The sequence below is a fragment of the Poecilia mexicana genome, unplaced genomic scaffold, assembly GCF_051168715.1.
Source record: "Poecilia mexicana isolate PSO_F unplaced genomic scaffold, ASM5116871v1 scaffold_3, whole genome shotgun sequence".
NCBI lineage: Eukaryota > Metazoa > Chordata > Actinopteri > Cyprinodontiformes > Poeciliidae > Poecilia > Poecilia mexicana.
The window spans coordinates 13252312-13274634 of NW_028263372.1; the positions used below are offsets into that span (position 1 = coordinate 13252312).

General features: G+C 40.6%; 1 protein-coding gene across 4 annotated transcripts; it reads left to right on the top strand.

Moving 5' to 3' along the window:
- Positions 1-610: 610 nt before the first annotated feature.
- Positions 611-19443, top strand: secisbp2l (SECIS binding protein 2-like). Of its 4 annotated transcripts, none has more exons than XM_014968843.2 (18): positions 611-836; positions 4916-5136; positions 5758-6085; positions 6192-6333; positions 9384-9607; positions 10301-10325; positions 10443-10558; positions 10720-10830; positions 10941-11051; positions 11274-11441; positions 11538-11679; positions 11824-11999; positions 12123-12255; positions 12912-13074; positions 14734-14954; positions 15304-15458; positions 15623-15842; positions 16975-19443. In XM_014968843.2, the coding sequence occupies exons 1-18, from the start codon at positions 816-818 to the stop codon at positions 17610-17612; spliced, it is 3315 nt and encodes a 1104-aa protein (XP_014824329.2). In that variant the 5' UTR covers positions 611-815; the 3' UTR covers positions 17613-19443. The 4 variants fall into 4 exon arrangements, with proteins under 4 accessions (XP_014824329.2, XP_014824331.2, XP_014824330.2 ...); XM_014968845.2 differs by having other exon boundaries at positions 10446-10558; XM_014968844.2 differs by having other exon boundaries at positions 6195-6333.
- Positions 19444-22323: the final 2880 nt, after the last annotated feature.

Here is a 22323-nt window from a genome sequence, read left to right on the forward strand (position 1 = left end):
AGCCTTAGAAAGCACCTAAAAATTTCATGGGTGATTTCGTACTTATGAAAATGGAATACACATTGAAACATCTTAATGTCTGTAAATGGTGCGAGGTCTGAATTATTTATGTAATTCTGATTATATATATCCAAAGTTTGACAGCTTCCGTTTCAGATAACTGGGTCCCTTCCTTCACAGTCAGCCGCCAAATGATTTGGGTGGGAGCGGTGACAAACGGCGAGGGGGGAGTTTATCTGTTAGGGGGTAACCGTCTACTGGCGCAGAAAGGTGTTTGTAACGTCATGCAACACCACTCTGTGCGAATTTGGTTAAGCACGTCATTAACTGTTGACAAATGCACTGTATAGGATATGACTTAGCTAAGTTTATTAAGTATGAAAAGTGTTAGATAATTCACGGCATCCAAACAACCGTGTTATGTTTATATCTGCCTTAAAGTGTGAATGTTTTAGTTGAATGTAAGCGGGTTGCAATGTGTATTAGTAGGTTAATATCCTGCATGTCAAGTACAGCTTGAATTGAAGCGCAAACTCCTCCTCGCCGGCTCTCTGTTTGACTCCCCGGCTGGGAAATGATGCTGAGCCCCTCCCATTTCCTCATCGACAGCAGTTTTCCCTTTGTAGCCAGAGACAGCGCTTCACGCTCGCAGCTGACGCAGCAGCAACAGTTAACGGTGGAGCTCGTGGGAACAGCGAGTCGCTCTTAGGCTTTAGTGGTTGATATTATTTACAATGAAGAAACTAAAATGGGCTCCGTCCTGACAGTGTCCACATAGTGATCAATGACGATCTGTGGCGGAGTCGGTGACTGACATGGACGCTGGTGACATTAAGGTACGGTTTATTTTGCTCTGTTTTTGATGGGTTCAGCTAACGCTTTAGCCTGTGGAAAGAAACGGGGCAACGTTAGTTTGGGTTATCGAGGCCGAAATTTAGACTTTTTTGCAGTTGCCCAAAAAACAACCACTGTTGTTAATAACAACAACTGCGTCGTCACTTTTTGTTGCGTTCAAATGCCCTCTTGAATCTTATTCGATACTAGCCGAGAGATAGGCTTTGGTGTTTTCTGAGACAGGCGACAGCTAAATAAGCTAACCTAAAAACAGCATTAATGGTATCTTACGAACCCGCAACGCCGTATTATTATTTAGCCACTGTGTTTGTGCTTGGTTTATGTCACCAAACTACCATAAATAATTATAACCGCATTCCTTTGCGTTTTATTCCGCCGTGGTTGCAGGCTAACGTTGTTGGCTAGCAGAAGCTAACTTAATATCTCTCTGCTGTCATAAGACGCGGTTGCCTCTTGGTGTAACCTCGTTATATATACTTTTTTTTTTTTTTTGCTTCGCTTTTGTATCAGTTTCTAGATGTAGACAGATCAGATCTGGAAGGTTTCTGTCAGAAAGGAGCGTATGCATGAGTGTTGATGTCAAGAGAGGCGGAGACGTTTCAGTGCGTGGACCATCAGGAGAGGAATGTCTGGTTCTTCTGCATGTCTGTCATTCCTTTGCAGTTCTCAGCTATGCAGAAAGTTCACTTTGGTTGCGATCGGATTTTTCCTCCCTGTTTAAAAGCCAAAGCTTCAATTTAACCTGCCACTAAAATCCTTACATAGCAGTGTTGCATGACTCACAGCTGGTCAAACGAGTCGTGTTAAATGAACTTTCACGTCTTACATAAATGGCTGACTTGAGTGAATTAAGCAGTAAACACATTAGTACCTCTGACGTTGTCTGCAGACATTAGGATTAAGGATTCTTAGATTTGTTAAAACAACACCAATAACAGTAATGACATGTAGAGTTTTAATCTCCAAACCCTAATAACCTGTGGCACAAGGATCTTAGAAAGCAGTCTGGATTACAAGAAGCAAACAGGACTCATAGATACTGTGGCACTAGGTGATTTAAGCACTTAAGGAAGTAATCTACTTTATTTTATATTTAATCCTGCCCTAAAAACCTAACTGCTGTTACAATGCCATGATAGGTGTCAGCTCTTTTTGTAAAAAAAAAAAAAAACAAACAAAAAAACTGTCTACATAGCTGTAGTACGCTGTGTTGCACACACATAGCTCAATTTCAGTGTAAAATCAGATACTCTCCCATGGTTTCAGGATGAATGCTTGGACAAACAGAAGCTGGTGAGATCAGAGACGCCCGGTCGTTTTAGCTTGGTTCTGTCATCCCAAACGGATGCACATCTGGGTCTGACCTCATTGTCCTTTTTAACAATCGCAGCTTTTCTCAGCGACCCTCCCTCTATCTAACACATACGTACTGATCCACCCATGGTTGAACGGAAAGATGAATCCTCTGGTTTTTCCTCCACATATCTGTCTATGGTCATGCTTGTCTATGTATGCCCTGTGTTTTATTTATTTATTTTTTTTCAGAATTAAAATGAGAAGTCCATGTTGTGTCCTTTTGGATAATTAGCTAATCCTGTGATGCAGTGCCTGCCTTATCCTCTCACACTTAATCCTATAGCGGCACACTATCAGCAACAGTGTAAGATCGCACAAGTCCAGAGCTACTGCACTGCTAAATACTTTGGATTTGAAGACTATTACTGCTGTGTTGGGTTTGAGAAGCTTAAATAAAAAAAAGAAATCTCAGTTTTTAAACGTAATTTGGCCCTCCTGAGTGATCTGGTAGACTTCTATATTCACTGGACGGGTTGAGGTCTCAGAGTCACCTAAGGGGAAAGTGAAGAAACCACCCACAAACACCAACAGTGGGAGACAATAGTTGTCTGTGCAACATCCAGTGGCTGCACTGAAACTCCATTCATCCACCACAACCACGGTTTCAGAGAAAGGGGACATCTTTGTACGCTGAACCCTGTCACCTCTTCTTTCTTTGCGAAATGGCAAATTACAGTTTGACAACAAGTGCCACCATGATGTAGAGCAAAGGGTGTTGGGAGATAACAAACGATGCTTCCAGATGTCAAAACCGTTGATTTTCGGATCAGGTGATTACTTTGTAACGTCTGTTTAAAGGCTTGTCATTAACTAGAGCGCTCAGAGAGAAAATGTTCCAAGGATAAAAGGAACAAATAATAAAAATTAATTAAAAAGATTAAGGAGAAAAAAACTCAGCTCATTTTCCAACTAAGGTTACTAAAATCTGGATTGATGTTTTTTTTCGCCTCGCTGGCAAAGGCAATGATTAGTTGGCATAATTAGATGGGTTTTTTTTCTTCTTCTTGTTCTTCGCTTTATTTTGCGAGTTTAAAAATAATTACAGAAATAAAGCAAACCAACTTCTCTTAACGAGGTAATTCGCTTTTAGGACCCTTAGTCATAATGTAGCAATGCATCAATCAGAAATGTGTGGCCCATTTTCCCAGCGTTTGTTCTTAATATAAACCTTCGACCTGCCAATGTTGTCATTGGCTGATTCCGTTTTCTAAGTAACAGCTATAATTAAGAAGAGCATTCAAAGTATTTATCTTTTTTTCTTGCTGCGAGCAGTCATTAACTTTTTACAACAAAGACGACGTCATGTCGGAGTTAGCACGTCAGTCTAAAACAGAGTCTTATGATTCTGAGGGGAAAGAAAATGATTACAGAGTTGGCATTTATCACTGTCTTGGTGTTGTATTTTAGAGATTAGAGAGTATTTCATTCACTTCTAATAAAATGATAATCTACTTTTTCTGTGGAAAAAACAGTAGATGTGATTAATGTAGGTTGGCTAAGAGTTTTCTAAGAATATTTTGCTCTGATTAAAGCCAGAACTTCCTCCTGTCAGATGCTTTTAGGCATTGTTTTTAGTTTTGGTTTGAACTTTTGTCAGTGATGCGTCATGGGGAAAAAAAAAGTATTATGTCATAATGGAAAAAATAAATTGTGACCCTTGTATCATGTGACTTTTTTATGGTTAATGACAAGCAGGGTTGTAAAGTGACAGCATCGCTAAGAGTAAATATGCCTCCAGCTGTGATCAGCTCACCACACTAAAGTTATAAACCTAAAGGTCCGGGGACTGATTGTCTCTGAGGTGCAGTGTTATCATGTAAGCTGACTTTGGAAAAACAACTTTCTTATCTCTTAAAATAATTTTAACGACAGACTACAAACGCATATTAATGACAGAGCAACGTTTGTATTTCTTAATTTTATTTAATTCAAATGTTAAAGGAGCCTAGTTCTGTAGGGTCCTTCAAATTTCTTCGTGGGGTTTTAAAGATTTTCCTTAGTTACTTTTGTTCATAATATTTTCAATTTTTTAAAAAGTTTTTTTATAAACTGAATTGATAATTTTCTCACCACTGATCAGTTTTGATAGATATAAATTAATATAGTGATAATTTGATCCACTATCAAATAAGATCAAATCATTTTTAACACATTTTTGTTTCTTTTGCCACCAATGTTAGTAATATCTGGATTGATGGTCTTTTAGTAATGACAGTAATGATTATTTGTATATTTATTTAAAAAAAATACAAAATATGTATTTTACTAAACTATAATGGTAAAAAAAAAATCAAGGACTGAGAACTTTGAAATTCTGCCAGAAAGTTTGGGAATCTAATGCTCGACCCAGCTTTGAAAGAACTTTACACTTGGATTAAATAAGTCCAAGTGTAAATATTTGCAGGCTGCCTTCAGACTTTTGCCCAGCACTGTAAATTAGCTCTTCACCTTTTTGTTGTCGAGGTTTATTACTTTAGCCCTTGACGGGCAAATGTGACAGGAGGCCATAACCTCTCTAGAGTCGGGTGCTGCCACGAAAAAGATCCCTCCTCTCCAAGCCGTTCGCCGATATCCCGGCAGCAGCTTGACGAGCCGATCTCTGCCGTTTACAGCTGTTTGTTTCTCAAGATGCATCTTGGCAGCCGCGATTGCTCGACTTCGCACACCGTGCGGCAGTAACGGTTGCTCGTTTGCGTCTGTGCAGGATGTGAAGCTTTCACCTGAAGTGGAACCATTTATCCCACAGAGGAAAGGTTTTGAAGGATCACTGGTCAGCATGAGTCTCTCCGGCGAGGCGGGCGGCGGCGGCGGAGGAGGAGGAGGAGGCGTCGGTATAGGAGGAGGCGGCGGAGGGGTGGAGGCTGCACCCATACCCAGCTACCTCATCACCTGCTACCCTTTCGTCCAGGAAAACCAACCCAACAGGTACCGCGCCGCTTTCACTGTGGAGGGGTGAAAAAGCACCAGAACGTGCATTTCATTTTTATCAAACTCTATAAGTCCTAAAATGGCTGACCAAAGACAATTTGATTTCACGTTTTCTCACAATGTGGTTTGCTGAAAGCAGAACATTGTGTCCCCCATGTTATGTTTCACAACTGAATTATTGTCATATTTTTTTAGACATCATACTTTGTCAGAACCACCAGATTCCTCTGTTCTCCAATTAGAACTGGACGCCTCACCAGTTTTGGTGTTTATTTTGAGCCAAAGTAAACTGTAATGTTTCCATCGACTCTTCCTTTGTCCGCAGTGATCGTCTGTATCCTGCACGCATCCGTTTCTTTGTTTCCTTTCCCACTATTTGAATGCAAGGAAATGCCCACTATAGCAGACAGAGGCTGTGGAAATGTCACGTTGATCTTTATCAGCGTTTGCCTTTACTGTGTTGCATGCTTGGAGCAAACCAAACATAAAAACATCATGCATGTCAAACCGCTCTGGCTAAAGGAATCTGGGCCTTGTTCAGCCTGGACTTGAGTTAGTTCAGTTTTGCGTGTTTAGTGAAATCACCAACCGGGACATTCACTGTCTGCTTCTTTACAGGCAGCATCCTATGTACAATGGAGGGGAGCTGCGCTGGCCGCAGCCTAACCCCAGCCCTGGAGGTCCATACCTGGCCTACCCCATCTTGTCTTCCCCACAGCCTCCCGTCTCAAACGACTACGCTTACTACCAGATCATGCCTGCGCCATGCCCTCCTGTGATGGGCTTCTACCAGCCCTTCCCTGGGACGTACGCCGGTCCAGTGCAAGCCGGGGTGGTCAGTCCCGTGTCAGCGGATGTCGGTGAAAGGCCTCTGCCGCTGGGGCCTACGTATGGTATGGCCGGCCAGAGAGGGAGAGGCATTCCCCGATCGAATGTTCTTACTAAGGTCTGGAGCTTCAACATGGTTTTTCCACTCACTCTGCTGCTGCATCGAGGCCGTTTGGTTGTAGCTTTAACGGACGGCTAACATCTGTTTTTTCCACTTCCTCCAGCAGCCGCATTTAGGCGTTTGCCAGCCTCCAAGAGGTCGTCGGCCCCCAACTAGAAACGTTGCCGTGCAAAAGGAGGTGTGCACATTAACACCTGACGGTCGGACCAAGACTGTTATGTTGGTGGACGCAGCTCAACAGACCGGTAAGAACAATACGACAATTATGACGCTTATTTTAGAATACAACTGCTTTTATGTTTTGGAGGCTTTGCTGTAAAAGTTAGTTTGAATATCACTAATGCAGCAGAGATGTTGGTTGGACACATCACGTCGTGATGTAGCTCCACCTCACCCTCTCTTTATTTATTTCAAACATGTAAAATAACAGAGAAATAAAATGAGGAGAAAACACAAATAATCAAACGTACAAAATAATCAAATCTGGTTCAAAAGGGAGTAGGGAGAAGCAAATGCTTATTAAATCCTACCCCGAATTATGTCGTCCAGTACACACAAAGTCCATTTCAGTCCAGAATGCAGACTGTTGCTGTGCACTACCTGTCAGCTGGCAGAAGGAGGGATTACACATTTCCCTTGGTGAGGAAAAATGACTAATTCAGCTGTTTGGAAACACAGGCATAGGCCTGTCTAAACGATAAATCAATTAATCGCATGATAAATTAAACCTATCGACCTCATTTTAATTATCGGCTTTATCGTCTCTTCCTGCCGTTTTTTCTTTCTGTTGATGACACTGAATGAAAAAGGCTGAGCTCCGGTGCTCTGCACTGACCCTCCCTTCTATTTCCTTAGTGTAATGTCCAGCGCACAGTAAGAGTTGTCGGCCCATTTTCAAAACCTGAGAGACCATCATTAGCCGACAGAAATTCTAGGTATTACGGTTCGATCGGGTTCGTCGTGCCGTGTGGTGTCCAGCCACATGGGCACAAAATAATGGCTACAAGTCCAGTTAACTAATTTTAAAATCAGGCATTAATCAATGCTTTGCTAGAATCTACCTGTGATGCATTTGGCTAGAGTCAGCGTAAAGTCCTGACTGAATGAAAATCATTATAACCTATTTATGTCACGGTAACAAAGAACAGCTGAAAACTTACCAGGTTTATCATCTGCGGTAGCAATTTGGCTCCAACTCCTCCCCTTGTCATTTCTATATTCTTTGCACGAAACGTTGAATAAACATTAATGTTGTTTCCACATATCATCTCCGCTGGACTTTCCCCTCAGAAAGCACGGAGGAGAATCCGCGCTTTCTGATTGGCTACCTGATACATTCAGCGTTAAGCTCCCAGTTGGAGAAAACCCCTTATTTAGATCGGAGCGGCCACGACGATCTACGTCACACTACGGGATGATCGGTTACGAAATCACCAGCGACAATCTTAGATCGGCCAACGATCTAAGATTGTGATAAGGAGAAAATAGGGGGGCGGGGGGAATCGTGTAGTATGAACTACTGCATTAGGTAGTCAGATGTGCCCGTCTTCTCTATTTAAATCTAGTGATTACTGAAGGCCAATACAGTTTACAGACTTCATGATCTGCACTCTTTTGGTTGAATGCCGTATTTATTTTCACTTAGGCTTTATGTTGTTTAGTTTTTATTAAAGTACATTTTTTGTTAATGGAGACTGAGAATCCATTTTATTTTTGTTTTTGGTTGTTTTGTTTATTTAGTTTATCAGTTCCAGTGTTATGTGGTCTTTTGAAAACAAAGTGTATCTATGGCAGGAAATAGCATGCAGTCATTTCCATTAAATCAGTGTCAAAAGGTCTCAAAACAATATTATCGTTTATCGCAATAATTTTTTAGACAATTAATCGCTCAGCAAAATTTGTTATCGTGACAGGCCTACACAGGCAGTCACTGGGTGGTAATTAAAGGAGCACTGCCCATAACTGTTTATTAAAGTTTATGTAAAGCTAAAGTTCACGTGACTTATTTGTTAAGCAGCTAAATCTAAGCTGGCTACACAAGCAGATAACCAGAATTTATAACTAGCTTGTAAAGGCTTGATTTACCTGTGTCATATTTTTCCTGATGGTTATCATGCTGTGCATGAAAATCTCATGTGAGCCCAGGATTAGTCTTCAGTCCTCTTGCTGACTGAAGCGTGCGATGACCACATTCCGGGGTTATTAAAAGATTTCTGCTTTTTACGTCATGACAAAGTGCTTTTCCTGTCAGCTGCTAAGGACACAATAACAGTAAGAGCGGTGTCTGGCACCGCTCTTACTGTTATTGTCGATGTTGACGATGCTTCGGCTTAACCTTTAGAAGAACTGGAATGCTGAGATTCCAGTGTGAGATGGGAACATGTGTGCAGCACATGATGTCACCAACCGAGTCTCTGCTGGGAGAGTGACCTTATGTGAATAGCTTATCTTAGCTGGGGTTTTCTGAATGCAGGGTTTGTACGGGTGCCAGAAATCGTTGAAAATGCTTGAAATTCAATTGGGTGTTTTCAAGGTTTGGAAAGTGCTTGATTTCTGTGTAAATCAAGTCCTTGAAAGGGCTTGAGAAGTGCAATCTAACATTTAATTAAAAGCCTAAATTTAGAAAACTTTAGTTACAATGGAAATTTTCATACACCCAATGAAAGGACACAACCATTTTTTTCTCTCTTGTTTAGAGAATTACCAAAAATTATTCCTGTCTGCTAAATGCTAGAAATATTTTGAGATATCTTTTTGTTACTTCTTTCTTAGCATTTAATTTTAACAGGAAGGTTAAAATTTGACACTATTTGTTAGGATTATTTCAGTGTAATAAGTATTTATTATTCCTAATTGCTCAATGACTTATTGATCTGTGTAATTGAAATAAAGTTTGGCTTGTATTACATTTCATTAAGCAATATTATTCATTTTTGTATTTTTTATTGTTTGCTAAATTTGTGTTTTTTGTTCTTGGTCCAGTCAAGTGTATAGGTTGTGTGAGAGACATTTGTTTACCATGTCCATGCATTATAGAATACTATCACAAGATTGTATTAATAAAAGTAATAAATTATATCCTATATCAGTGAATTGAACCTGTCTGTTGTGGTGTAAAAGTTTGAAAGCTACCTTGAAAAGTGCTTGAATTTTACTCTGGGGGGAAAAGTGCACAAACCCCATTAATGTTAATCATTCTGAGTGTTTGTTTAGTTGGACTAAGTCTTCAGGGTCTGTGTCTCTTAATGAAAAATACAGGCTTATCTTTTTTTTTTTTTTTTCTCGCCCACCTCAGACTTCCCAGGTGAAGCGACGGGGCGTTGTGCCTCTGAGCAGGTCAGTCCACAGATGTGGAAAAACCGAACAAAGAGAAGACGGGCTTCTCACCCGGCTGAAGGCTACAACGAGCAGGGCGCCAGCGAGGCAGATATTGACAGCGACAGCGGCTACTGTAGTCCCAAACACAACCAGGCCACTGGAGTGGCACAGCGAACTCCAGAGAACACCGCTACACCGATGGTATGTTGAGTTTTCTGTGCTTGGCCGAAGACAAAAAAATAAAAAAAAACTTTTTTTACCTCCATCCTTTAACCCGGATCAGTGCATCCTGGTGTGTTGCTGTGTTTTTTGTGACTGTGATCAGCTTAAATTTACCTATAACTCAAATTGCCTGTTAGCTTTAACATTAATAAAGTTTAACACGGTGTGCTTAAAGCGTCCTGTGGTAAAGGAGGGAGTAAATTCTTCAAAATACTAAAATCTTCAAACTGTTTATCTTCTGAGGCACACGTGTGAAAACATCTGCAACTCTCCTGGATTATCGAAATATTAAGTAAATCAGAGAGGTAGTTTTAGGTGAGTGTGTGCGATTAGGACGCGTTACATCTCCAAAAGAAGACAACACAAACATCCTCGTTGGCAGATCTCACTTTAAAATTTGCCTTAAAATGCAGATGTTTAACAAAACATTCTAGAAAATGGCTATTGATAACCATGAGATCAGGTGGCTTAATATTTTTTTTTCCCTATGGATCTTATAAACATTTTTTTAATTGTATCTGAAATTGTTTTAACCTTTTAAATGCTCATCATATCAGATTCATACTTCTGTCAGCCCTGCAGGAAATGAACTCTTGCACAATTACATTCACGCCGTCTGTGTATTTTCATATATCTGCAGATGTAAATTATTTTATGTCTCGGTTTTCCTAGGGAGTGGAAACTGGTGTGGTGACAGGTAAGTTTAATCCCTCTGATTTGTGTTTTTTTTTTTTTTTTTAATAATGTAGGAATAATACCTACACTGCTAAATGTTAATTTTTCTTGTACTTTAACATTTTCTTTTATTTGCCAGCAGGTACCTGGGTAAATGTAGCATCTCAGGCCACTCCGAAGTACTGGAGGGACCGAAATGGCCATTTCCACCGAGCCGATCAGAGGAAGATTCCTGAACAGAGAAACTTGCCACTGGTAAAGTTTTTACACGGCATCTAAATTAAACGACGAAGGTTATCACTGTAGTTTTATGTCAGCTTAACTTCCTTCCCCATCGTGCCCTCCTTACCAGAGTAGATCCACAAGTCGTGATGGGTAAACCCTTTTATTTACTTGAATTACTGTTTTCCCACCAGGATTTCCATAATGGTTACTCGGGACGTTTAACATCCAACCAGTCGGAGCAAATAGTCCAGCCAGCAGTGGTCACTGTTGGGGATCTCACTCCAGAGCCGCTTTACTTTGAGGTTAGATGAAGCACTGGTCTGTTTCCGTGTGAATTTTAGCAAGACAAAGGCATTTCAGCCTCTGTGTTTCAAAAATAACTAAACTGAAACGACCTCCGCGCATTTTCTAGGATGAGGATGAGTTTCCGGATCTTGCAGCTGGAGGATCTGTCCAACGCAGCACCAAACCTGAGCCTGCACCGGCGCAGACGCACACACAACCTAAACTGCCTAAAAATCTGGTGAGAGAAATCTCTTTCCACATCTCTGTAGGTTTACAGTCAAATATCACATCAACCAAAACCGCCTCTGATGAGTCTTTTTCATCGTGTTGGAGAAAGCCTTCTGCTTTTGAGTCGTCTTCGAAGTTAGAGCTCTGGACTCGGGGTGCCCAACGTCTCTGCTCGGTAGCAAAAAAAAAAAAAAGTGTTTCTGACTAAGATCATCATGGTTATGCTTTGCAGCTGGATGACCTACCAGAAAACTCTCCAATCAACATTGTGCAGACACCCATTCCCATCACTACCTCCGTTCCCAAGAGGGCGAAGAGTCAGAGGAAGAAGGCCCTGGCAGCTGCCCTGGCCACTGCCCAGGAGTATTCTGAAATCAGCATGGAGCAGAAGAAATTGCAGGTGTGGACGAAACATTCTGATCCACAGCGCCGCACGTGCAATAATATTGTTTTGCTCCTCTGCGGCCTCTAATTGGTTTAGCATGTGCTCTTGCAGGAAGCGTTCACCAAAGCAGCGGGGAAGAAGAGTAAAACCTCAGTTGAGCTCGACTTGGGAGACATGTTGGCTGCTTTGGAAAAACAACAGCAGGCCATGAAGGCCAGACAACTCACAAATACGAAGCCACTGTCTTTTACAGGTATTTGTAAAATACTTGCGGATGAAACGCGTCAATAAAAACATCACATAAAGTCAACAGGTTAATCCTGGAGTTTTCCACATGATGTCCTTTATTTTAGAATAACTTGTGGAGTTTTTTCCCTCTCTCTCATCCTCTGCCCAGTTGGAACAACCACTCCATTCCACAGCTCAGGCTCCACCAGCGTGCCGTCCATGTTGAGGGGTCACCAGCAAGCCCTCTCGGCCCCACACAACGCTCTGGATTCCACCGCACCGCGAGTAAAGAGGGGGAAGGAGAGAGAAATTCCCAAAGTGAAACGCCCTACTGCCCTTAAAAAAGTTAGCAAATTAAATTTAATAATCTGCAGTTGCTGACAGAAATAAAACCTTGTTTGTCCTTGTTTTTTTCTTGTGGAATTATACGTCGATTAATCTTCTCCTTTCCCTCCTTTGCGTTTCTAGATTATCTTAAAGGAGCGTGAGGGGAAGAAAGGAAAGTCATGTGCAGAGCAAGACTCTGCAGGCCCTGACGAGCACGGAGATGAGTGCCTCCAGTTTACCGATGATTTGTCACGTGAGCCGGCGTCCCAGGAAGGTGAGCTCATCAGTACGCGGATCATTCTCGTTCTGTGGGAACTTGCTCTTCGACTAAATGCTGCAGACTTTACTGCGTTGATACCGAATCATAGAAAGGAATAATTTGGAGAAATCCAAAAAATGTGGTTAATATGTTGTGAATTGTGAACAACATAGTCAGAGTAGCAAGTAAGCTAAGATTGTACAAAAAGATATACAATTTTGCATTTAAGATAAAAACAACAAAAAAAAAAACTTTGTAAATAGGTTTTAATTTAGTAAAGGAATGATGTGTTATAAAATATTTTTTCTTATTTAAGAAGAATTTACTTCATTTGCATATTTCAGTGTATTTTTGAGATTCTCTAAAAAAGGCTCAAGTGGTTAGATAAAAAAAAAATCTCAAATGTGCCTTTCTTTAAATCTGATTAATCATCAGAATAATTGATAGTTTAATTGATTATTAAAATAATCATTATTTGCAAGTGGTTCTGTAAAACATCTTGCATGTTACACATTTTAAGTAATTATAAAACTACATGCAACTATTGCCACAAACTCATCTTAATATAGGTTTGAAAGTTGCATAGAGGTTTCAGTAATGTTTAATTTTTTAAGTTTTTTTAAGTCGAAATGTTTTTAATAAAACGTTTCTGCTGGTGGTTCGTGTGACAGAAAACGGCTTGAGCGTCCCCAGCGACGGCTCCCTGTCCCCGGCCAGCCAGAACTCCCCGTACAGCATCACCCCGGTGTCACAGGGTTCTCCTGCCAGCTCCGGGATCGGCAGCCCGATGGCTTCGAACGCCATCACCAAGATCCACAGCCGGCGTTTCAGAGAGTGAGTGCCCTGCTCCGACCCCACGTGGAAATGTTATTAGCAACCTCTGGTATTTTAATGGATGGAAATATTCACTATGCGGCGGGCAGAATTTGTTGGTTCAGCAAAATCCGTGTCCCACTCCAAAAACACCTTGGCTGTGAGAAGCAGTGGGGTGGCTTTAATGGGTGGGAAAGGACAATAAAGAATTGTAGAGTGTGGCACAAACGTCTAGCGCTAAGCAAAACTGGATGCCTGACGTCTCAAACACAGCTTTGTTCCTCCATGCTTTCACTTAAAGGCCCTTTGTCCCAACCCACCGCTTTCTAGCTGCTTGTTTCTTTTTCTTTTAAAGTCTCCAGAAGGCCTCTGTGGCCAAAGCTCCTCCTCTGAGATCCAGCTGCCAGGACGCTGAATCCTCACATCACACCATGTTGACCTTTTGATGAATATTTCAGATAAATTTTTTTTTATCTGTTGTGCTTTACCGTCAGGCTGAAGGCATTTCCTCTTTCTGAAAATGGCAATTCATTCTGAAATGAATTGCAGCAAACATACGCAGTTAGCTCTGTTTTTTGTTTTGAGCAGCTGTGTGAGCTTTCTTTACCAGCTGCAAAACAACGACCACAGTTTGGCTTGAAAACCTGACGTAAAAGCACGAGGATGGTTCTTAAGCTATTTTAGCAGCTAATTTGCTTAAGTCTAAAACTGTTGTTTCTATTTGCACTTTATTAGAGTCACTATGACGGCTACTTTTTTCACAACTTCTGTAAATTGTGAAAAAAGAAACTCTTGGTAATTAACAAACAAAAGTTTAACAAAATTAACATTTGTTAATTGTGAGAAAAAAAATGAACAAAAGTTAATGTTAAATCAACATGAAATGTTAGCAAATATTAGCCATTTAAAGTGTCTGTGAAGATACACCTGTAGCAAAACAAAAATACGTACTATAAAGCTCCTATTTATTTGTTTAATTTTTATAGGTTTTCAGAATATTGACGAAAATAGCATTAAACTTTTTTTCGGTCATGATTGGTTTCTCCAAAGAAAAACTCTGTTACACCCTTTTGTTTAAAATGTCACAGTGGAAACTAACGTTTCCATGCGACCCCCAGGAGTTTGTGTTTAGAAACTCCTGTTTACGAGTGCGTCTCATTTATAACGCATTCATTTAGATATCGACGTTACCGTCACAATAAAATGTGATTGAAGCAGCATGAAGTGAAGTGGACTTGGTTGGCCGAGTCGGCTCATTAGCACACGCAGGTGCAGAGTTGGACTGGCATGCCACAAAATGTTTCCATAAACAGATATTCATTGAACAGGAAACCAGACAGAAAATTTGTCTAACTTTAGAGTGAAACCTTTTATAACTCTGCTCATTTGACGCAGAAGCTTTTATCCGCCACGTTGGATTTGACACTTGATCAGATGGCGCTAAACTTAGCTGACTTATGCAATGTGATCTCATGCACTAATGGGGTCTGCAGCCAGGCAGCAGTTTGGAGAAAAACATTTGTTTTGTTAAAAAGTTCAAAGATCAACTCTTGAATTATACATTTTCCTTAAATACTGAGATTATCTTAGGCAGCTTCGTCCTTTATGGTGACTATTTCAGGCTTTACCACTAACGTAGCAATGACCTATAACCTTTCCCCCCGCCCCGCCTCATTGTAGGTACTGTAACCAAGTCCTGAGTAAGGAGATCGATGAGAGCGTGACTCTGCTGCTGCAGGAGCTGGTTCGCTTCCAGGAGCGGGTCTACCAGAAAGACCCCACCAAAGCCAAATCTAAACGTCGGCTGGTCATGGGCCTCAGAGAGGTCACCAAGCACATGAAGCTGCACAAGATCAAGTGTGTCATCATTTCTCCCAACTGCGAGAAGATCCAAGCTAAAGGTGACAGTCGGGACGCGTAGCACGCTCAAGCAAAAGGGATAAATTCAGTCAATAATTTGAGGGTCGTTTTCTTCCGTTGACAGAAGTAAATCCTTTTAATGTGACTGCATGCTAGCTAAGCTGCAATAGTGTGGATGTTTGCAGAGAGAAATTCCCTCTCAGTCCAAAAATCATGACTAGAAAAGTCGTGAAATAATTTTAATACCAGGTGTTTGAATAATTGGTCGCATGCAAAGGGATTCCAAACCCAGCAGTGTAATGGGTACTGAATGCTCCTGAGCCAAATTACTGTGTTGTTGCACCCTGTTGTTGAGGCCATTTGAGGTTCCAACTGTTTTATGTGTTGCAGGTGGTTTGGATGAAGCGTTGTATAATGTGATCGCCATGGCAAGGGAGCAAGAGATCCCGTTTGTGTTTGCCTTGGGCAGGAAAGCTCTCGGACGCTGCGTCAACAAGCTGGTGCCTGTTAGTGTTGTGGGAATTTTTAACTACTCTGGGGCCGAGGTAGGCCATCGCTATCGCTCTAAAATCCTTAATTTCTCAACGTTTCTCTTGCAGTATTATTCTGGACTAAAACAATTTTTTCAGAGACCCTGGAAACAGGATTATTTGTGATGATTATTATTTTTTTATTTGCTGTCCTTTTTTTTTTTCTTTCTTTCTCTCAGGGTCTATTCAATCGTCTGGTGTCGCTGACAGAAGAGGCGAGGAAGGCCTACAAGGACATGGTGTCTGCCCTGGAGCAGGAGCAGGCTGAGGAGGCTCTGAAAAATGACAAGAAGGTCCCACATCACATGGGCCACTCACGCAACCACTCAGCTGCCTCCGCCATCTCTTTCTGCTCCATTTTCTCTGAGCCCATCTCGGAGGTCAATGAAAAAGAGTATGGTGAGCTCATGTTTCATATCTGGCCCATAGCTTTTTGGGTTATGTTTGAATTTTATGCTTACTTTTATGCTCTTGTCTTTAGCTAGATATCTGTTCACAATTTGGAGTTTTGCAGGAAATCTGAGTCTCTGTCAGAGCAGGGTTTGTCGTGGGGTCTTAAAATGTCTTTAAAAAAGAAGAAAAAAAAGCTAAAATTTGAAAAATCTGAATTTAAGAACTTAAAAGGTCTTAAAAACAACTAGATTTTCGTCCGAGGTCTCAAATTTAATTTAGTCAAGTTTTATTTTTCAGTTGATTCCCGTGAAGAATCGATGACAATAAATTGTTTTTATTTTTTTTAATTAAAATTTTCATATGGATCTGGTAAAGTGTCATTTCATTCCTAGAAGTCTTAAAAAATCTTTAAAGGGATTTAAATTGAACTATCTGAAACAGGCGAGCACCCTGTCAGACTAATAATGCTGAAATGATGAAGCTTCTCCTGAATTTCCAAATCCCCACAGAAGAGCCAGAACTAATCCAATAGAGGAAAAAAAGTGTGTTCCTTCACAAGGTGACAGGAAGAAAACATTTCTTTTTGGTCAGGACAGAGTATACTAAAATGCAGAACACATTCTCAGTCATCTTAGGTTTGAATTTTTTGGTGTGCTTCTCAACGCTATTGCCACCTGCTGACGCATTGAGGTTACTGCAGCGTTTACAATTGGAGTCCCATCTCTTCTCATTCCCAGAAAAGGGGAAATATCCTAAAAACATGACTGTTACATTGACATTTGGCACATTTGCAGTTTTTCTAATAGATTTGTTGGGTTTAATGTCTGATTCTAAATATTTTGTGACAGCCATAGACAATTTTTCTATGTATAAAGTCCCATCTACACACCTACTTTTGTAATCACCGTTAGGTGCTCATAGTGTAAACGCTGCTTTTCTTAAATTTTGTAACCTATCGTGTGTGTGTGTGTGTGTGTGTGTGTGTAGTGTATACTAATGTGATGTTGGGTATCTGGAGAGCAGGAACTCGCTGTAAAACCGATTACAAGCCCGATTTTTCTTTTCTTCTTTTCCTGTTTAAAACTAAATGAATAATAATAAAAAAATACAACCACAAATTGTTATTTTTTTCCTTCAGAGACGAATTGGAGGAGCATGATGGAATCGTCAGATGCGCTGGAGCCTGTAGAGACGGAGCCGTGTCGCCCCGCGGCTTCCGCAGCCTCCCAGAGTAACAGCAGTGAGACGTCAGCAGCCACCACCACCACCACCACCAGCAGCAGCAGCGTCCCTCAAGGCTCCACCGCCCCCCAGCCCAGGACGGGCCCCGCAACGCAGGGTCCCACCGAGAGAGATGAGGTCCGGGCCGACGACCGGCTGGAGCTGGCCTCTCAGAGCACGGAGACGGGATCGTTGGACGGGAGCTGCAGGGGGCCGCTGACCTCCTCAATCACCTCCACCACTTCCACCCTGGTCCCTGGGATGTTGGAGGAGGCGGAGGAGGAGGACGAAGAGGAGGAAGACTACACTCCAGAACCTATTTCTGTCGAAGTGCCCACCCTGAGCAGTCGCATCGATTCCTGGGTGTCAAAGACCCTGGAAAACCTGCACCTTGGGAAAAGCCAGGAAAGTACAGAGGAGGAGGAAGAGGACGAGGAGGAGGACGAAGAGGAGAGGGGGCAGAGCGGTGACGAGGACGACCTGGACTCGGCGGACGTCGCGGAGCCGAAGGTGGAGGAAAAAGAACAGGTGGAAGCGAAGAAAGCCTCAGCCTGAAGCCACTCCAGTGTTTCCTCTCGCTCACTCTCCATCCCTCCGTCTCCTCCGTGTGTTACCCCTGACACCAGGCATTATCTCAGGAATCAACCCGTCGACCAACATTCACACACGTCGCAGAGGATCTGACCAGCTCGCAGACCAAACCACCCCTCACACTACAGCAAGGACGCCCCTCCCTTCTTCAACCCAGAACCTGCAACACTTGAATCCAGAGTGTGGGAGAAACTTGATCTTTGTTTTTTTTTTTTTGTTTTTTTTCCCTTCACCTCTGAAGCTGAACTCTTTACGGAGACTTTTTCTGGGAGCAAGTGTTGAGAGCGACGCGGAGTTTGGGGGATATTTCTTCATCCAGAGCTCTGAAGAGGTTTACAGCTCTACATGTATTTCGTCTGCGTGTGTGTGCGCTTTACAGACTCATGCGTTCGACTTACTTTGCTGTTTCATTGGCTTTATCTGTATATTAAATACGCTGTTTCTTTCTTTCTTTCTTTTTTTCCCCCCGTTCATTTTGCTTACCAAGGGATAGAGAGATTTGCATTTACTACCTAGTCGGTTTTGTCATCTGCTTCAAAAGTGTCGGGGAGGCTTTGTGTTGGAACCAAAACGGCTCCTCCCTCCCATCCATCAGTCTCCAGAGTGTTTTTAACGTCTAAACAACGAGCGTCTCATTCTGTATCTAGATTATTTGAATAACTTTACTTCTAAGAAGCAAAATAGGATTTGTGAATATAACCTTGTCTCGGTGGTTCTACTAAAGCATTTAATGGTTTGTCATATTGATCTTGCCTTGTGTGAAAGTGTTAGAGGTTTTCCAATGAATTGGAAATGTAAAATCCCTGACCTGTGCTTCATAAAGAAAAACAAAAAGAAAGAAAAGTGATCCTTATTTGTTTTCTTAAGTGTTTATTTTCCCCCAAAGGGAAAGAGGTTGTCGTCCACACAACTCTTCTATTATAAACACTTGAGATTTACTCCCACTTTACCGTCTAGGAAATTTGGGAATTTACCGGTTTACTGGTAACCGAACCGCATTGATAGCTCCCCTGATATCAATTTCTGCTTCACTGAAATGAATCACAGTGGAGCTCTTCCAGATTTAATAAGCAGTTTTATTTTGTTGTTTGTTTTTAATTCACCAAACTTCAAGCACCAGTAAAGATAAGAAGTTTCCAGTCTAACATAAGTTTCTGGACATATTTCTGTAAATACAGGCATAAAAAGAAAAACCAAAATTCAGATTTGTATTTAAAAAAAAAAGAAAAGAAAAGGCAATCATCTTGTTTTTAAAGCCATTTAATACTTTGAACATGTGAACAGTCGGAATCCAATTTGATAATGGTATCTGATCAATAATCAGACTATTAAGGGATGTAAATGCAACATGTGAGGCCGTGTGCCGGGGGGTTGTCTGTATACTTCATGCTTTGAAATAATGAAAGTATTTCTGGTTTAATTAAAGGTACGCTGTGTGTGTGTGCGTGTGTAATGACTTTCATCAAAGTGTTTTGATGTGGTAATTGAAAGCTAATGTGTGTGTGTGTTTTTCTTTCTTCTTTTGCACTATGTAAATACAGTACCGGTTAAAGTCTTGTAACTAATGTGAACAAACGACAAAAACAGAAGGAAAAAAGAAAAAAAAAAAAAAAAACGGTTCAATGAAGTAATTCTATTTTGAGTGTGTTGTCTTTCTATGGATATTTAAAATCGTCTCCCTCTGACTGTACTTCACTTGTGACACTGTTGGAGGCTGTTTCTCATGATCATGTTAACACTCTTAACATATATGGACTGATGATTAACATCATTAAAATATTGTTTAGGTAAATTATTTGGACTGATGACTCATTTTTTTGCCCGCAGCTTCAACACAAATACTCTGGAGCTTTACTTAGGTTTTTCTGCAGCGTTTCGACTCAAAACGTTTTCACTTGGTTCCAAAGATGCCTGGTGGGGTTAAAGTTTAATCTTTGCTGAAAACTCAGATTTTTAGTTATTTATTTTTAAAATTGCAAGTCAATTGATTTGCACACATAAAATGCTTTCCAAAAGTAATACTGCCACTTCCTGTAATCTCAGTTGCCATATCCACCAGATTTGTACATCTATTAACTGAGATATATATATATATATATATATATATACACACACACACACACACACACACATCATTCTTCCTTGGAAAATATCGACTGTGTTGCATAAAAGGTTTATATTTTTAATTGTTTTCACCGCTGTTTTAACAGAAATTTAGTCTCAGTTTAAGCATGAGGTTGACATACTCAGGGTGTAGTTTTACAAAATGACCACTAGGTGGAGAAAAAGCTCTGACAACTTACCAGTCAAAACTTCATACAAAAAGATACGAACTTTCTGGTTTACTCTGCAGATGCCACAGTTACTTAAATGTCGTCTTGCAACAGTTTATTTGTTGTTAAAATTATATATAAAGTATTTTACTGTATTGTGCCCTCAGTTATTTCCAACATTGTTATTCACCTTTTAAGGTCTAAATGACGTTTCAGCTAAATTGCGATAACTTACCCATTATCTCCATTCATTTAACTCATTTTATTTCCAGTAAAGTTCATGCTTGTGTTTTTATATTTATTTTACATTTTAAGACACATATTCATTGATGCATTTTTTTTAACTTTTTTTGTTGTTTTTTCCTAAAATATATATATATATTTATTTGACATTATGTTACTGCTTTATTTATTGCTGCTATTTTATTGTTCATAAATGTATTTTTTGAAGTGCATTTACTTTCAAAAAGTAAATGATTGTATTTTCCAAATCTTCAGATTTAGAGGGATATTCCGTACTAAAATTTGCTAAATTTAGATATGTTTTTACAAAGTATTTCACAAATCAATGCTTTTTGAGGCACATTTTTTCATTTTACTTGTTGAACATGGACAAATCTTGTTTACTTTGTGTTATAGATAATAACCACATTAACATATTTTTTCCCTAATTGGTTAAAGGGAAATTCAGAATATGGAAACTATTCTTCAATAAACAGCATGTTATGCGTAACATACGGACATTTGTACCTGCTTCAGTGCTGTTTGTTTTTATTCTGATCATAGCTGATGGCTGTCAGAAATGTGTAAGTAATATGTGAAATGTGATGCGGAGAAATTTGCTCTCTTGTAAATCTATAAATAATGAAACTAATAGAGAACAAACAACATAAACTACAATTGGCAATGGTAATGACTGAATTAAAGGACACATTTTTTTGTGTCCAAGAAAGTTCTTCTTGGCAGAATTACCAGAACTATCTCTATTAGCTAAATACCAGAATAATAGAAGAAAGAACATGTGTGAGATTTATTTCTTAATGTCTTCATCATATGGTCACACGCATTTCTACAGCATTTTCTTTTTGTCAAACATTCTGGGTTTCCTTCCACAAGCTTCTGTCAGTAGTTTAGTTGGAGTGGTGGCCCATTCCTCCTCTCAGAACTGGTGTGACTCAGTCAGGTTTGTAGGCCGCCTTGTTCACATACAACTTCTCAGATCTGCTCACAAATTAAAGCATCAAGATCAGTCCTGCCTGATGGCCACATCAAAAATCTCTGACTGTATGTTGAGAGAGCTATTCTCTATTCTTGAAGACCCATTTGCACCTGAGCATTAACTTCCTGGCTGATGTCTCAACACGTTGCGTCTGCATTTGCACATAATGTTCTTTCAGTTTCAAACCGTGGTATTTGGTGTGTTATATGATGACTACATTTATAAATGCCGTGCTTTACGATGCAAAGATTTGCATGCTTTTGTGTGTTTTTCTATCTCTTGTTTGCATGTTTTTATTTGCTTTGTGTAAAGGTCCCTGCCGTGTTGCTTACATCCGAGTAAAATCTCATGAAAACAGTTCAAAAATAGAACAGTGACGATCTTTTTAATCGGCAGCAAACTCTCTATGTAAAATACTCTCAACACTGGCGCCGGGTATAACGCTCCGATCTGAATCACACGGAAATGCAAATGTTTCATTTAATCCCCTTCCGCTTGCGCGCTCATGCGGGTCATTTGAATAATACCTTCATTAGATACACTACGAAATGTCTTTTTTTCTTTTTTTATCGCAGAGATCAAGTCAACCCGAGAATGTTCCTGCAAAGCAGATGGTAAAAAGTTCATTTCATTCAGAAATCAGATAGGAAGCATTTTGAGGGGAGGAAGCCAAGCTAGTAATGCATTAATAATGCGCTTTAAAAGCATCTCCAAGGTGCAAGTGATGTTAACAGAGAGGGACAAAGCACTCTATTGGCTCTGCTTCAGTGTATAACTGTAGGTGTGTGTGTGTGTGTGTGTGTGTGTGAGAGAGAAAAAGAGACAGAGAGAGAGAGAGAGAGAGAGAGAGAGAGAGAGAGAGAGAGAGAGAGAGAGAGAGAGAGAGAGTGCAGAGCATGAGTCACCCTGCCTGTCTGTGATTGGATGGTAGTTTATCGGTGAGGGAGGGGCAACAGTGCTGCCTTAGGGTCTGTCTGTCAATCTCTCCTCTGGTTCATTCATACATTCATCTGCAGCATCATAGAGAGAGACAGAGGAAGTGAGCCAGAGCCTCTCATTCATTCATAAAAAAAGTGAGTTCATTCATAAAAGCTGCTCATTTGTTCCATGCCTCAGATAGAAAACCCTGGAAGCCGGTAAACTGACTGTGAAAGTGCTCAGTCCGGAGGTTTGATACTTTACT